The sequence below is a fragment of the Musa acuminata genome, chromosome BXJ1-3 (assembly GCF_036884655.1).
Source record: "Musa acuminata AAA Group cultivar baxijiao chromosome BXJ1-3, Cavendish_Baxijiao_AAA, whole genome shotgun sequence".
Lineage (NCBI taxonomy): Eukaryota > Viridiplantae > Streptophyta > Magnoliopsida > Zingiberales > Musaceae > Musa > Musa acuminata.
The window spans coordinates 44,398,616-44,415,979 of NC_088329.1; the positions used below are offsets into that span (position 1 = coordinate 44,398,616).

At 37.6% G+C, this 17,364-nt stretch overlaps 2 protein-coding genes across 3 annotated transcripts; both read left to right on the plus strand.

The window, feature by feature from the left end:
• The first annotated feature begins 1,386 nt into the window (after positions 1 to 1,386).
• LOC135633809 (pentatricopeptide repeat-containing protein At5g65560-like) lies at positions 1,387 to 5,454 on the plus strand. Its single transcript, XM_065143746.1, has 3 exons — positions 1,387 to 3,328; positions 4,814 to 4,910; positions 5,018 to 5,454. The coding sequence occupies exon 1, from the start codon at positions 1,520 to 1,522 to the stop codon at positions 3,266 to 3,268; it is 1,749 nt and encodes a 582-aa protein (XP_064999818.1). The 5' UTR covers positions 1,387 to 1,519; the 3' UTR covers positions 3,269 to 3,328; positions 4,814 to 4,910; positions 5,018 to 5,454.
• A 717-nt stretch (positions 5,455 to 6,171) lies between these two features.
• Positions 6,172 to 16,432, plus strand: LOC135581230 (protein NAR1-like). 2 transcript variants are annotated; one of them, XM_065143757.1, is made up of 11 exons: positions 6,172 to 6,415; positions 7,709 to 7,791; positions 8,792 to 8,945; positions 12,473 to 12,635; positions 13,124 to 13,250; positions 13,842 to 14,019; positions 14,116 to 14,165; positions 14,402 to 14,573; positions 14,661 to 14,787; positions 14,876 to 14,967; positions 16,098 to 16,432. In XM_065143757.1, exons 1-11 carry the CDS (start codon positions 6,299 to 6,301, stop codon positions 16,248 to 16,250), a joined length of 1,416 nt encoding a protein of 471 aa, XP_064999829.1. In that variant the 5' UTR covers positions 6,172 to 6,298; the 3' UTR covers positions 16,251 to 16,432. The 2 variants fall into 2 exon arrangements, with proteins under 2 accessions (XP_064999829.1, XP_064999825.1); XM_065143753.1 differs by having other exon boundaries at positions 14,402 to 14,787.
• The last annotated feature ends 932 nt before the right edge of the window (positions 16,433 to 17,364 follow it).

Below are 17,364 nucleotides of genomic sequence, written 5' to 3' on the forward strand. Positions count from 1 at the left end.
CCATGGTGGTATTTGCCACTCTTCTCCATGAAATTAAAAGAGAGGACTCTTTTGTATGTTGAGACATCCGATTGGTTTATGTATTCATTTAATATAATAAAAAATAGAAAAAAAATTGTGTATACGATATAAAATTAATGTAATATTTGTTTTTTTTTCTCTAAGTCAAGAAGAAAAAAGGGCAGTATATACAAATGAGATGTACAGTATGCTCTGACATCATAATAATGATTTTAATTGGGAAACCATTAATCTTAAAAGCTTAAACTTCTGATATTATTGTAAAATAATAATAATATTTTATTCAATGCCACCTAAATAAGGCTATAATTTAGGTTAATTTTGGATATTATATGATTTAAATAAATCTAACAAAATCCATCAATTATATTGTCCGGGTACGATGGGTTAATTGGTCTATCAACTTCGTTTGATCTAAACTACTGATCAAAATATTTAAGCTGAAGTTAATAGTAATACACTCATCAGATCAAGTCAATCTTAATCTTATCCTAACATATGACTAATCAGGAGTATTACATATATAATGTAAATTAGGACATTTACTTATTGGTTGAGATAGAAATGGAGATCAATTAAAGAACTAAGATTATAACACCTTATTAGTATTCGCTCGTTTACATATCACTAAAATAATAACATAAACCATCCCACCAAGTCCACATCCTCTTTGGTCAAGTCAGAGTCAATTAATTGGTCAGAGGAACCCATTTGGAAGAAGTCCACTCTATTCTCACACTAGTCAAAATCAAGACTTTTATTTCTTATCTCACACTAATTTAGTATCATCAAACTAATATCTTTAACGTAAAACTTTATTTGATGAGATCTTGAATTGGCATATCAATGCTTTAGGCATATAAAAATTATTTATTTTGAACCTTTAATTTTTAATAAATATGTCTAATATGGTGTGAAAATATATTAGATGATGTTTCGAGACCTTAATATTTGATAAGTATATCTGATACACTACCATCGAAATTTATTATGAAAATTTATTGGATGAAATTTTAAATCATTTGTAAGTAAATTTGGGATAGTATTTGATCAATATTTTATATATAAAAATATTTTGAATAAGATTTTACAATTTTAAAGTGTATCTAATATATTATTATTAAATTAATATTTTAAATAAATTTTTTTGGATGAGGTCTCGAATTTTAAATTTTTATTATCTCACATGAAAATATTTTTTTTGAAAAGTATAATGTTTATAAAGTAATTAATGAATATATAAAAAATTGTGATGCTAAAATGTTATTTCGAAAAATTTGAAGGGTCAAAACTCTTTAAGAAATAAAAAAATAAAGAATATTTAATGAGGACCGAGTTAATGATAGCATAAACTCGGAGGCTGAGCCGCGTCCGACTCGGATATGGGTCGCGTTTGGGACGGGTGAAGAGCCCTCGTCTCCCTCTTCTCCAAATCCGTGGTGCAGCAGCCGCCACCGCCGCCGCCTTCCTTGCCCTTCCCGTTCCTCAAACCCGCTCCATGGATTGCCCTCCAGCTTCCCCTCGAGGCCCAGCACCATCACCCCTCTCTTGCATGCCCTCGCTCCCTCTTCCTCTTCTTCCCTTCTCCCCGCTCGCTCAATCACTCCTTCGCCGTCTCCCCGCCCACATCCGCATGATGTCGTCGCAAGAATCCTCAAGAAATGATCTTTTCCGAAGCTTCGTTGAGCTCGTCAAGCGCTTCCCCGGGAATGCTCCTTGCTCTTCCCCTCCTTCTCCTGCTGCTCATGCTCTGGAAATCGGCGCTGGGCCTCGATGGCCCCACCCCTTCGAATACGCCGCCATGATCGAGGCCTACGGTCGGACAGGCGACGCCGACGAGGCCCTCCGCCTCCTCCGCGAGATGAAGGATTCGCCTTGCCGCCCCGACGTCGTATGCTACACCGCCGTCGTCGACAGCCTGGCTAGCTCGGGACGCGCCTCCGAGGCCCTGGAGGTCTTCGAGGAGATGGTGTCGTCCGACGTCGCCCCGGACACCGCCGCTTTCACGGTGCTGGTCAAGCTGTACGCTTGCTGCTTGATGCAGTTTGACGCCGCCTACGAGGTCGTTCGGTGGATGGTGACGTGCGGCTGCGCGCCCGACGTGGTCACGTACTCCACGCTCATCGCCGGGTTGTGCTGGGCCGGGAGGGTCGAGGAGGCGTTGGGCGTCCTGGACCAGATGCTGGAGGAAGAATGCCGGCCAAACGTCTATACTTACACTCCGATAGTTCATGCGTACTGCAGCCGCGGCAGGGTAGAAGAAGCGAAGCGATTACTGAACACCATGGAGGTTGTCGGATGCCCTCCCAACGCTGTCGCCTACAACGTTTTGATAGAAGCCCTTTGCAAGACTGGGGCCTTCAAAGAGGTCGAGAAGCTCATAAAAGAGAGTTCTTTGAAGGGTTGGGAGCCTGATACGATCACATACAGTATATATATGGATGGCCTCTGTAAACTGGGGAGAACTGACAAGTCATTTGAGCAATTAGAAGTAATGCGTGAGAAAGGATTGTGTCCCAATGCTGTGACTTTGAATATCCTTCTTGATGGCCTCTGTCGCAGTTCGAAGGCTTGGGAGGCTAAATGCCTGTTGGAGCAGAGTGCCAAATTGGAGTGGAATCCTAGTGTTGTTAACTACAACACTGTGATGAGTAGACTTTCTGATGTTGGGAGATGGCCTGCTGTTCTCAAGCTGTTTGCTGATATGCATAAGAAGGGCATTTCTGCTAACAGTTGGACATGTAGCATTGTGATTCACAGCCTTTCTAAAGCAGGGAAGCTTCGTTTAGCAGAGTCCATCTTTGATAGCAAAGGCTTTGTTGCTAATGTAATGAGTTATACTACTCTTATTCATTATTGCTATTTGTCAGGCAGGATACATGATGTTCACCTTTTATATCACAAAATGGCAGAGGAGAACATCGCTCCAAGTTGGATAACCTACTGTGTAATGATTAGTTGTCTCTGTAGAGAAAAAAGATATTTGGAGGCTATTGGCTGTTTCTATCGATCCCTTAGGGATGGATACTCACCAGATCTAGTTGCACATTTGATGTATGAGCTGGTCCGTGGTGGAAAACTGAAGGAAATTCTAAATCTATTAGAATGGATATCTAGACAGGGAACGATTGTAGATGTGTGTATATTTCAGAGGTTGATCAAGGCATTTTGTAGGGCTGGTTCTTGTAAAAGTGCAAAAATATACGATGTCTGTTATATACTTGACAGAATGCTTCAGATCAGATAAATGTTCTCAACATGTTGCATCTGCTCAACATTAACAGTGGGGACTATTTACCTACAAAAGGTGACCTTATTTTCTTTTAGTTCATTTGCATTTTTTTCTTTTCGTACAGATCTTGTTCTTTTATTTTTGTAAATTTTTTAATGTTGACTAGCTTATTTGTATGCCTCTTATAAGCATAATATGTCTTTGATATGTGTATATGTTCGTCGAAACCTTCTCTTTTGCATTTTTTTACGGGTTAGTGACCATCAAAATGAAAATGAAACTTAACAGTATAAAGTGATCATATTCATACATGAGAGATACATCAACTTAACCGTGATTGAGCATATGCGCGCCTATCATGGTTGAGTCAGGACATGTCTTGCTTGGCTTGCGATTAATTTCAAGCTGTGTTTCATAGTTCAGATTTATTTGGTTGACATCAAGGTCAGCTCAAGTTGTTTGTGAATGGCTTTGTTCCATTAGCAGATACCAACACTTGTGCACTGAATCATACTGCTTGTTTCTATCTGTGTTATTTCTGTTCTCATCTTATAGTTTATATGAGGCCTGCCACTTTCGAAGTTTTAGACTGTTAGCAATAATGTAGTCTACTTCTTAAACCTATTTTTTCATCATTCATGAGTAGAACATTGGCACTCTACTAAGCGTTAGAGAACTAACTGTTAGACCAGTTGTTTCTAGGAACTGAATTTAGGATTCTTAGCAACTGTTTTCAGTGAGAACTAGTGGATTTAGTGGTGTCTTTAGTTCATAAGACTTAAAATAATGTTAAAGAACGGTACAAAGAACTGACCAGACTGTTACTTACTAGCCAAATTTTTAGATCCAGCCAAGCACCATTTTGAAACCATAAGCTCAGTACCACTCGATATATATCTTTTTCAGTGAAATCAGGTAGTACATATCGAATAGTGCTCTCCCAGTATCTCAGAATCTTAGCGATTCATTTGATTGCCGAAATCAGTATAGACCAATATTTATAAACTTCGGTTAAAGAATATACCAAGTTTAGCAAGTCCCTCCTTGATCTTATTGTCTTACAAGTTGAAACTTTGCACAGATGCCTCAAATTTGCTTAATCTTTCTTCCTAATTGATGAAGCTTTGCATAGATTTCTGTAGCATGCTATTTTGTTTATTAGTAATATAAGTGTCAAAGCATGAGGAACCCATGGTTTTGAATCTTTTGATTCAACTGATCTATCGTTGATGACGTCCTGCTTGATTTTATTGAACAAGTGAAATCTGTCTCTTTATGCTTTTTCAACTTTGACTTGATTTCTTGTGAACTTAGAAAAACTAGTTACCTTGAAGTTAGCAAGGTCATCTGTCCAGCATAGACTTGCAAATCAAGTCTATTCAGGGACTGGCTTACCCATGTAACTTGCATCACAACAGTGCATATGCATGTATCATTTCCAATGTTGCATCAGTTCTCGATGATGAAAACTGTTGTGAGCATCGCTACTCTGGTTTTTAAATTCAAAGTAGAAAATGTTTCTTGCGTGGTATCTGATATATGTTTTATTAACTTTTGTAGGTTGTAAGGGATTACGGAATTTGGGGATCATGGCCCTGCTCAGATCCAGCGGATGAAATTAATCCACCAATTTACCCTGGTCACCCAGGTCCTCCAAGTGAGTTCCATAAATTGCATAATTGCTGTTATGTTCTTGATTCAGTTCAGCCTCAAAATTTGCACATGAAGGTTTCATTTAAATGCAATTGCTTAATCTTGGAGTAGGATCATCACAAAAGGCCTTCCGTGAAGCCATTGGCGGACTTGCAGATGAGATGGATGGTGGCAAGCGAAATGCTTTTGTTGTCAACCTTGATCTTCCTAGTGTTCCTTATCGATAAAACTCAAAAGTTTAGGCTTCGGCTGCCAGATGGAATTCCTGATCAAATGCAATACCTATGCACCTCAACGAAGAGATGAGGAACAATTCGGTTTACATTAGTTTGAAAGGTTCAGAAGCTATCGGAAGCTAATGCTTGAGATCATGCACAAAAAGCCTAAAACCATGCAGTCATGCATTCACCTGCAAGATGATGATCATGAATCTTGCCAAGTGATATTTGAAGACTCTGATACTGCCTTCATCCTGTAACCATTGACACAGCCAGTGATGCCAGATCGAGTAGGTTATGCATGGGTGCATAGTTGTGTAACATTAACATTTACCTGTACCCATGTGTGCTTATACCTTTTGTTCTATGTTTCTACACCATGCATAACCTTATCTTCTATGTATGATTTGTGGATTAACTTGTCATCTTGCATTTTTACTTGTGACAACTCTGTGCTGCCTTTCTAGTTGTGATTAAAACAATATCAAATATTAATATCCGCTGCATAATTCTTTTAAAATGTTCTTCATGAGAAATGAAACACAGAGAGATAAAAGAGAATTGGCATGTCTTAGGGTTCCTAATTGCAACTGATAAGAAAAGTATTTTTTTTCAAATTATTAACACATAATTATATTATTATATTTAATGTCAGTGTAGAGACATTCGATTGATTAGTAATTATATAAGTAATAAATCTAATGTTTGGGTTCATATGGGAAAATATATTCTATTTAATAAAATAAATATTTATTTAATAAAAAATAATAGAGCACCTAAATTTGTCTGTTGTGTGACGTATCCTTATTGTTACGTTTGTGGTGTCTTCGGCGCCGGGCAGGCGTGGGAGATCGTCGTGTCTGCATTCGCGACACGAGTTGGAGGCAACGGTGACCTAAAGGAGTGTGATCGCCACGCGGTGGCGGTAACCCCTATCGCATTGCTGGTCTCTCTCAAGGGCCAGGGTCTGTTTTATCAGTGAAATCCGACCGTCCAATCTCCTATATATTTATATGTGCGGATACGACCGCCTTAGAGCGACTTCGAATTATATACTCTGTTTGTTGCCGATCTCCTGGGGTCCCGCCAGTTCCCAAATCGGGATCGAATTCCTTCGCGTCCTCTTTCCTTTCGTCGTCGATCCGTCGATTGATCGGGGATTCCTGCGGCCGAGATGTCGGAGAAGTTCTCGCCGGCGCTGCGCCTCGCGGATCTCAACGATTTCATCGCGCCGTCGCAGGACTGCATCGTCTCGCTCAAGGCCATCAAGTCCAAGCACGACAAAGCTGAGGTATCCCCTCCTTCCTTCTTGGGGGTCTGGATGTTCATCGAATTGGTTACAAATGAATTATTATTCCTGTTCTTTATCTTTGATTTCACCTTTCTTTCTTGATGCTATGTATCTATCTATGTGGAAGGTGGGTTGTGGTTTTTCGCTTGTGATCGATATCCTTTGCTTTCGAGAGTCAGGAAACTCTTCTTAGAAGGGATTTGTTTTAAAGAGCACGCCCGCTGGATTGGTGGAAATAAATGAATTTTGCGATGTTTTTACTTCTGGTTGAATGGTAAAATCGATAAAATTAGGGTCCGAATTGGGACATTTTATCGGACGGGGATGGGACGAATTTGTAGATAGACCCACCTCAAGACAATTGGGGTTCATACTACTGTATTGTAATAATGGCCTTGAGGAGAAAGAGAAGGGAGTAGACTGTTTGGCGTCTAAGCCAGCTCAAAACAAGAACCGACATCCCCTTTTGGGACCCCAGATCCATGGTTTGCGCACACCATGTGGATGTGTCTGGGAAACCCTCTACGGTGTTTGGCCAGGGTTGACAGATTTAAAGCTATTTATGAGTTATTTGGACTTCTTATTGTAAGATCAATAATAGAATTTATATAGGATTCTTGGGCAATAGTAACCATATGTGTGTGTGTGTTGTGCGTGTGTATGTAACTTGATAGAAGGTTCCTTGCCCTGTTTTCAGATTGAATTTCTTATTTTCTGCAAAAGATTAAAAAATATTAATTAATTTGAGCCCTCTTTTGTTCTTCCTTGGGAATCTTTTGTCCTCCTCAAATTGGAGAATTTGATAGGAGTGTCATATCTATTACAAATTTTATTTTGTTCCATTAAAAACAATCTATCTACCTTAATAATCCATAAGATTGATTGTCAGATAAGCTAAAACTATATGCATATATATGCATGTTTTTTTTTCCTTACCGTACAACAAGCTTAATGGTGGATAAATGTTGCTTTTCCACTGTGCTGGTATTTGTGAATGTGATACAAAAAATGCAATCAATATCTTTGTCGGTAGTTAATCTTTTCTTACCTTGGCCTTCTATAAGACCCCATCATCAAGTTAGAATCAGAAAAATGTTCTACTACAAAGTTTTCCTAAGTGTTTTATCTTTCGATATTGAAATCATTTTGAAAACAAAGCAAAGTTCTAGAAAACTTCGTGTCAACATGGACGACCAACACTTCATACAATACAATGCCGATGCTTACTAGTTCTTCATCTATATCCTTTTATTTTATTTTTTATTTAGTTTTTGTTTGCCTTCTTGTTTGCAGAACCAGGAAAAGGTCAGATCACCTAGCCAACCATTGCAGACAGAAGCTGTTAAAATTTCTCTAAAGGACTGTCTGGCATGCAGGTACTAGTATTGCAATCATTTTAAATATGATATCATTATCGCCTGATGTGTTGCAGGAACAAAAGAAAGCAACATGACACGTAAATACTTCTCTTTTTAGTCATTATATGATCTGTCTCATTTTGTTTTGTTCAGTTAATCAGTCAGAAACAAGGTTCTGGTTGATTTTTATTTTCAAGTGCTTCAATAAAAAAAAAAATAAATATAAGAGAAACTAAAAATATGAAGAGGACAGACACTAGATACCCACCATGAGTCATGTTGTATAATCTAGTTCCTTAAGGTGGACTAATAACACTGGAAAAAGCTAAAACAGCTGATGGGAAAACCATGGTCATCAGCTGGAGCTCCACCTCATCGATTATGTTCAAGTATGTTGATCACAAGCACGGAATACGTTGAGGGTCATGCAGTTTCTTACAACCATAGGCATAATCATTGAAGATCATGCAGTTTAAACCATGTACTTCATCTTGTCAATGCCATATCGTAAGGTGATCATCTAATAAGGGTTCAAATGAGTACATAAACAACTAGACATACCTGATGGATTGTGGCAAGAAAGCATTTCAAGAATACACTATGCTGAAGGATATTTGTTAAATAAGAACAATTCATATAATTTCTCATTTCATGGATAAAATGTTTTGGATATAGTTTCTGCTGCTTAAAGAAAACTAAATATTTGGGATTCAATTTTCTCATCATGCTTGTGAACTTATTGTGGAATAGTAGGAATATAGGATTATCATTGCTTCCAATAGATGCCTTTTAGACCAAGAAGCTTAGTATAAGTCCAATTTATGATGACTAAGAATGGTACTTATAATTTTAACTCTCAGTATTCTGAGAATTTTCTTCTTAAGGTTTTGTTCTTGAATTATGTTTATTACAGTTTGAATTAACAATTCCAAATTCTTGTAAGTAATCATAAGTTCATCATGTAGAATAGCAGTGGTTTATTGTTTTTTCCTACTTCATAATTCATATTATTTTTCAGTGGTTGCATAACTTCTGCCGAGACCATTATGCTTGAGAAGCAAAGTCTGGATGAATTTTTAGCTCACATCAATTATGGGGATACTGTTGTTGTTTCCATCTCCCCCCAATCAAGAGCATCATTAGCAGCTTATTTTGATCTCTCTCCATCCCAGGTGCTGATATTATTCAATGCATTTATTCTTCATTTATTCTCCAGGCATCCATAGAGTAGTGAGTGATACTTTGAGTCAAGGGTTCTAAATACTGATCTAATACTGGTTTCTATATTTTTTTGGACAAGTATGGTGGTAACATACTGGACTATATACCAAACTATACTACTTGGTATTGTTAAAAAATAAAAAAAATTGATACCGACTGATATTTGAAACCATGCTTTGAGTATCTTTTTTCTTTACTCTTAACATCTAAATTTATGCTTCAGATATGCCAAGAAGGGGCCAATCTAAGTACAAAAATTAGTGCCAGTAAACTGCATTCTTGAGATTTTTAGGCTAATCCTTAGCCCAAGTTGCTCACAATCACTTTTTACCTCTTTAACCTGCCTGATCCTGCACATTAAAAAAATAAAGCATCTTGATATAATTAATGTGCTCTTTCCATTTAGAAAAGTAACATATTAACAAAGTCCCTTATGTACTTCACTTAGCAAAGAATATGGATGTTTAATTTGTTGCATCTCCACGGGACTTAGATTTTATTGCATTTCAGCAAGCATGTCATTGCATTTCTTGTCCTTTTATATCTGCGTTTCTTTCTTTGCAAGTCTGTTTGGAGCATAATTAAAGAATTAAAAAGACTCTTAGTGGAGAAATGCACTTCCTGTATTCGTATTATATATTTTTTGAGAACTAGAAATCTCAAATTTTAACTGTGCCTACAGCTGCGGTCTTGTTCTCTCATTCACTTCTTTGTGTTAGAGATGTTAAATTAGCTACCATTTCAGCATGGAGTTCTCCTACAGTTTTTCTCTTAGTGCTGACCTACTTTTATTGGTTTTGTAATCTCACTCTAGAATCTTTGTCAAATATATATATTTTTTCTTTTATTTTTTTTTACATGTAAGAGAGGTTGACAAATGGAGACACACATTTACTGGTTTGTTCTTCTTATTGAAGAGCAATTTGAGGGTTAATTACAAATTACCCATTGTAGTTAGCTATCTTTAGTATTTTGGTCTCTATACTTTAAAAAGTTATATTGACATCCTTATAGTTACGAAAGTAAAACATTTAACCCCGTTTTTCCTGATGTCGTCGACTCAACTGACGGAAGATACCGTATGTGTTGTCACATATAGAAATGACACTAAAAAGAGGGATAAAAAGATAAATTTGCTATCCTCACTGTCCAAAAGATATTAATTTCACATAGGGTAACTTCTGTGAAAGGTTTGGTATCCTCCCTCCGGCTTCATCCTCCCCTCTGACACCACAGTCACTAGACTGCCAGACGCGGCCTACACGGTGCTATGCAATGCCTTTGGGGCTGCCACCGCGGGCCTACCACGGGTGCCCGGGGTGTCCATCTTCGACACCTGCTACAACCTTCTCGGGTATCAGAGCGTGCGTGTGCCGATGATGTCATTCTACTTCGTCGGCGACACAATACCGATGTTTCCCGCTCGGAACTTTTTGATTCCGGTGGACAACATGGCTTTGTCCAAAACTTTTGGCCCTCTCTTTGCTTTCAGGGATTCCTCCCTTTGTTCAGCGCCACCACTCCTTGCCCCTCTCAATGGGCCTCTTGCCCATGGAGGCAACCTAGAGGAGGAGCATGAACTAGACTCGTCAATGACAAAAAGGAAACAACCGATCGAGTTGCTCCATGTTTAGTTAAAGGCATCAACACCAAGATGGCATCATCACATCCACTGCTTGGGCCCTCCTGCAAACTCATAGCTTTTATTCAAACAAGAGAACCATATAGAGTAACATGAGATGGTTTACTTCCTCTTGTAGTTGCAGAGTCTGCAAGAAGTAATTAGCTCTGCTTTCTCTGCTGACTGCTTCGAAGCCACTCAATATATACATTATATTTGGCCTGCGTTCATGCAAGATAATATACTACGTAGTCTCCACTATTCATATCCATAGCTTATAGAAGTTCTTGGCAAGTGTTGGGTCCGAAGTTGACGAATCCATTGGCAGCATCAAAGGTTATCTGAATCCCCTCTTGTTGGATGTTGCCCATGATGGAGAGGCCCGACGAGGATGGTGCAAATGCGAAGCAGAACATCACCATGTCATCCACCGGAATCAAAAAGTTTTGGGCGGGAAGCGTCAGTATCGTGTCGCCGGCGAAGTAGAACGACGTCGTCGGCATACGCACCTCTGGTACCCGAGAAGGTTGTAGCAGGTGTTGAAGATGGACACCTCGGGCGCTCGTGGTAGGCCGACGGTGGCTGCCCTGAAGGCATCGCACAGCGCCGCGTAGGCCGTGTTTGGTAGTCTGGTGATCGTGGTGTCAGAGAGGAGGACGAAGTCGGAGGGAGGATAGTGAAGTTTTCAAATAAGTTACCCTTATGTGAAATTAATATCTTTTGGATGATGAGGATAGCAAAATTATCATTTTTATCCCTCTTTTTACCATCTCTACACGTGGTAGCACGTGCGTAATCTTCTGTCAGTAGAGTTGACGGCGTGAGAAGAAACAGTGTCAAATGTTTTACTTTTAAAACTATAGGGATGCCAATATAGCTTTTTAAAGTATAGATACCGCGATGCTAAAGATAGCTAACTACAAGGGGTAATCTATAATTAGCTCGCAATTTGAGCTTAAAGACTTGATCTATGTTGCATTTCTAATGTGCCATATTTTGTTTGGGCTTAAATTGAAGAGGAAATGAGAGCAAACTTTATCTTGTTGTCATTCTAGAGTTAGGGCTTCTACATCCCTGATTTTTGTAGCATTTCTGTTTTGTATGTCTGTTTTGCTGCTGCAAGATCATGCTTACATTTTATTTAATCTTGTTATTATTTTTTGGAAAGTGTTAAGTCCTTTGACAAGAAAATGTTTTTCTTATTTGAAGAAGACTAAAGTATTAGTATCAAAAAAGTGGAAGCAAATTGTAAATGCTCCAAATTCTTCACGGTTAGTTTCTTCTTTTTTATTTGATCCCTGAACATGAAGAAGAAGGGGGCACTGCCAGGGACAATAGCCTGCCTTACATTGAATGCTTTATTTTGTGAAATTATACTGAGAAATGAAGGATATAGATAGCGAGTCTTTTTTTCTTTCTTTTGTTTTCTTTTATCAATCTTGATAAGTTTATAATATATGTAGGCACAAATTTTCTTATTACTGGTGAGGAACTTGAGGCTTTTGTCTAGCATCTCCTTGATGTGGACTTTGTCCTCCATCATTATTATGTTTTTTTTAAAGAAGAAAACTGCTTGCCTGGTCAAATAGATCCTGCATTGTGTTTGTATCTGTCTTCTTTACTTCTACTTCCTCTTCTTGTCATAAAAAGAATAGAGAAAACAGCAACTTTTGAGAAAGAAATATTATTAACCAGCAGCTGTACTGCATGTGATTTATTCTAGTGAACATTTACTCAAGGATATTACATCATTTTCTCTTAAAATTCAGGTCATATTTCCCTTTTCTTTTATGTGGTAGTGGCATGTCTCTTTCATTTGTGATATACAGGCATATGTAATTCTTTATGTGATTTCAGGTTCTCAGGAAAGTAACCACTTTGTTCAAATCTTTGGGAGCAAAAGCTGTTTACGATACTAGTTGCAGTCGAGATTTGTCTCTCATCGAGTCATGTAATGAGTTTATATCGCGGTACCAACAGCATGGACAAAGTCTCCCCATGCTTTCATCTGCCTGTCCAGGTAAATTCTACATAAAGATACTTGTCATGAACAATTATGAACTGCACACTCATATCATGTTAGTCAAACTTCTTTATTTCGTTGTTTGTTGTATTCTTGGATACAATGTGTTGTGACTTGATTTTTATTCATAATTTGTGCAAGACCTTAATTCTATAGCTCCAAATGTTATGCTATCTTTTAAACCAAAATTTGGGAAATACAAATTTAAATATTGTGAAATTTCTTTTACAATCTAATTTTTTTGTATCTATGTTAGAACAAGATTGCTATTTTACAGAGAATTAATATTGTGAAAAATTTGCATTTATTCTAGAATATAACTATAACATCTGTTTTTTTTTCTTTATTTTGTGAATAGTTGTGTAAGACTACAGTGTCATAGCAGGATAAAGCCAGTTATGCTCTCTGCTATTACATTATATTACTGTTGAGGTTGCTATTCTTAATGTTTGTTGCATATATGTTAAAATAATTTTTTAATACAGGTTGGATCTGCTATGCTGAAAAGACACTTGGATCATACATCTTGCCATATATTTCACATGTGAAGAGCCCACAACAAACTATTGGAGCTGCTATCAAGCATCACATTGTGCAAAAATTTGGCCTTAAGTAAGCTTTTCTTTTATGTGCTCATATGACAATCAACATGCTTATACATGAAACTTCAAGTTGTTGTAAATGGAACTTTTTCTTTTTGTGAAATATCTAGAGTTTGTTAATTGGAGGGAAATAGATCCACCTTATTTGCTGCATGATTTAAGTTCAACTGTGGAATAATCTACCAATTATTTTATTTGAGCTTGGTGTTTTATGTGTTAGAGGAAGTTGGGCATGCATTCCTTGATTGGCAATCAGTCACTTGGAAGAGTATAATTTCTGATTGATACGTAGCATATTTGAACTTATAAGTTATAAAGACTTGCTTTTTCACTTTATTCAATTATCCTCATGCCCTTTCAACAAAGTGCAATCATCTTTTTTATCTGGTAAAATATTGCTATATCTTATAGAACCTATTTTACTTTGCTCCTTATTCAACTACATCAACTCCATGAGAATGTTTCATGGAAGCTTGTTCATGTTAATACTTAATGAAATTTGACTAACCAATTTTATTTTATAATTTACTTTGCATTATTGAAGTTCTTTCTTGGCTACACATACTAAGATGTCATTCAACTATTTATGAATGTCCTGTAGGCTGGATAATGTCTACCATGTCACAGTGATGCCTTGTTATGATAAAAAACTTGAAGCTGCCAGGGATGATTTTTCCTTTACAATAGATAAGGGAGAAAATGGTCGACCCAACTCAGTCATGACGATACCAGAGGTGGATTCAGTTTTGACAACCGGAGAAGTTTTAGACTTGATACAGGTTGGAATACTCCTTTATATCATCACATATTAATTATCTATTTTTTTCATCAAATCAGTCATTGAGGTTCTTATAACCTTTTACGTACAACTGCAGTCAAAATCTATTGATTTCAAGGCTTTGAAAGAATCTCCTCTAGATAGCATGTAAGAATCCTATCCTTTCTCATTGCTCTTGATGCCCATTATTGTTCTTGAATGTGTAAAATACTCATGGATGTGTGTGCATCTAATACCTTTATGTGGCTTTTGAAGACTGAGCTAACCTGATTGGCCATATTTCACTTGTGACATGTTTTAGAGTCTCAATATTAAATGTATGAATGGTTATTATTTTCATGTCAGCTTGGTAGATGCTATTAGTGTACCATTATGTGCATCAGGTTAACCAATGTTGATAAAAAAGGGCATCTTTTTGGGGTCTCTGGTGGTTCTGGAGGATATGCAGAGACAGTATTTTGCCATGCTGCTCAAAAACTATTTGGAAGAGAAATTCAAAGACCAATTGAGTTCAGACATATCCGCAATTCAGATTTTCGAGAAGTGACATTAGAGGTATGTTTTAAGCTCTCTCTCCTTCTAACTTGTTTCAATTTTATGAAAGCTTGCATTTGTAATATTCTATTATATGTTATTCTTCAGGTGGATGGCGAAACAGTCCTGAAATTTGCACTTTGTTATGGATTTCGAAATCTGCAGAACATTGTAAGGAAGATTAAAATGGGAAAGTGTGACTATCATTTTATTGAGGTTATGGCATGCCCTTCAGGTATGCTCCATTTGGTGTTAGCTGCAGATTTTTGCTCAAGTGAAAATTTGATTGACAGGCTTAACCATGTGTAATTTCTCATTATCAGGCTGTTTGAATGGGGGAGGTCAAATAAAACCAAGGACTGGTCAGTCTACCAAAGATCTTATCCAGCAATTAGAAATTTTGTATATGCAAGATGTGAGTTCTCTCGTGAATATCTTTTATGATTTTGAACGATGTACACTTTTTATCATGATATGACAAGGCTAGAATGATTTGCACGTGTTATTAGGACATTTTTGCATCTTGTTTCCTCATCTTAGAAAATTTTGTTTATATGTTTTATGCAGTCCCAATTATATCAATATTTCCTCATAACATTGACATGCCAGCATAGTACATGTTATTCGGCACAGTCCTGTCCCAAGTGATACAAACTAAGCACAATGAAAAGGAGTGTTACTCTGGAACCATTAATCAGCATCCTTGCACCACCTCGGTGATATACCTAGGCATATTGCCTGAGAGTTGCATTGGCCTATAAGCAACATATTACAGGAAATTGCGATATCTTAAAGATACTAATGCCTCAGCCAGTCTCCTGACATTTTGCTAAAGCAAGGTCTGCATTAATCATCATATACATCTCACGTTCTCAAATGTTATTTTCTGATATACATGCTAAAGGACAACATATGCTAAAGGATTTATCCCATGAGTTTACGTCTAAATACGACTCTTAGACTCTGACAAAATATGGTCTAAAGTTTGTCTAGTATGGTCTTAAATTCATTCAGCACGAGGAATTCTGCAGGGTTATGCTCGTAGAATTAAAATTCGATCTGTACATTGTAACGTATATGAATTCAGGTAAGATCAAACTGTGTTATAGAATGTTATTGTGCCTCTCTCAACTCTACATGTATACTCTGGACTTATACCTGATCCTTGTCTTAATGTGTCTTGGTCCGATGTCTGGTCTTTAAAAACCTTGATGACATTGGTGCAAAGGCCAAAGCTATGTAGTTTTAGCTCGTTAGTCAGAAGACATTTGTGACATCACATGCAATCTGTACTAAGCATGCATTTCTTTAGGTCCTCCACTGACCGTCAATTTCTGTGGCTTGATGATAGTTTCACTCATTTTCCCAGAACTCATGAAAGAAAGTCTTTTAATATCAATTGTGCTGTTGGCCAACCTACTGAGAAGAGGAGTAATTGGAATTCTGTTTAAATGTGTCTACATAATCTCACATATCTTTAAAAGCCTGCAAGTTGTTGAGGTGCTATGCTTCATTTATGACATAATTCCTTGTTCACTGACACAGGTAGAACTTGCAGACCCATTTGATAATCCAGTTGTGCAGAGATTGTATGATGAGTGGCTCGGACAACCTGGTTCTGAGAAGGCGAAAAGGTTCTTGCACACGGAATATCATCCATTGGTGAAAAGTACTGCTTCTCAGCTGCACAATTGGTGATATCTCCCTATATTTTTATGGGTTCTTCTTACTACACTTACTGTGCATCACATGTTGAGCCGTAAATTAATTTAGTTCTGATTAAAATTATAATGTTTGCATACTTGTAAAATGATCTTCTGTAATGTAGTGTGTTCTTTTTTGTAAAATATGGTTCTAAAGAAGCTTCTTGTTAAACTGAAGCATGTTCCACACGCAATTTTGATCTTTCATTATGTTTGCGCTACACGGGTGTACATTTACAGCTAGTCCCTTCCCAGGGATTCTGCAATTTGTTTCCATATTCATAGCTGGGTTCATGTCTTACTTACGTAATTAGCTATTCATATTATTTTGTTCCTTGCACAAGTTGGCAGGTAGGTAAACCTAATAATGATTCTCTCATTGATGCAAGATGAACAGGAACATGGTGATAGATCACGTTTTCTTCGTTTGCTAATTTGGCTGCCGCAGCAACTTTCCTGTTCGGTTCATTCCTTCTCCAAGTAGTAATGCAGGAGAAAGTTGAGGTAGCTCTTTGCGTCTCCGAGTCCTCTTTCTCTTCTTTCTAGTCGAATGATACACTAGATTAACGACTTAGAACATTGATAATAACAAAAAGAGTCACTGGTCAACCTTTTGGTGAAGCCAGCAACAGGCTCGCAGTCTTCTCAATTACCTACAGATAACGGTCATAATTTCTACCCGGCGTGAGTAGTCTTATCTGACGTCCTTGTTGACTTTTTCTTGCCTGGTTGAAAAATTGATGCCAACTAAACCAAAAGTTCCATGCAAATTTTTTTCTAAAATTAATTTTTAAGACATAAAATTCGAGAAAGATATTATGCTCTAATTTTCCCACAAGTAAAAGAAAGAAAGAAAAATTTTAGGACAACTCCCCCATCGATGTCGGGATTCATAGAAGAGACGCAATCTCGGTACGACGCAACCCAAAAAAAACCCACATGTTGTTTTGCAGCTAAAAATGACGGTCAACGACCTAAAATTCCGAAAAGGACATAGGCAGAGCGGCGGGACCACGATATTGGCACACGAGACACGTGTCTTGATCTCCATGTCTCTAATTACTTGTTTCATCCGCCGGCGCCGTCGGATCCGCCCTTTCTGCCCACAA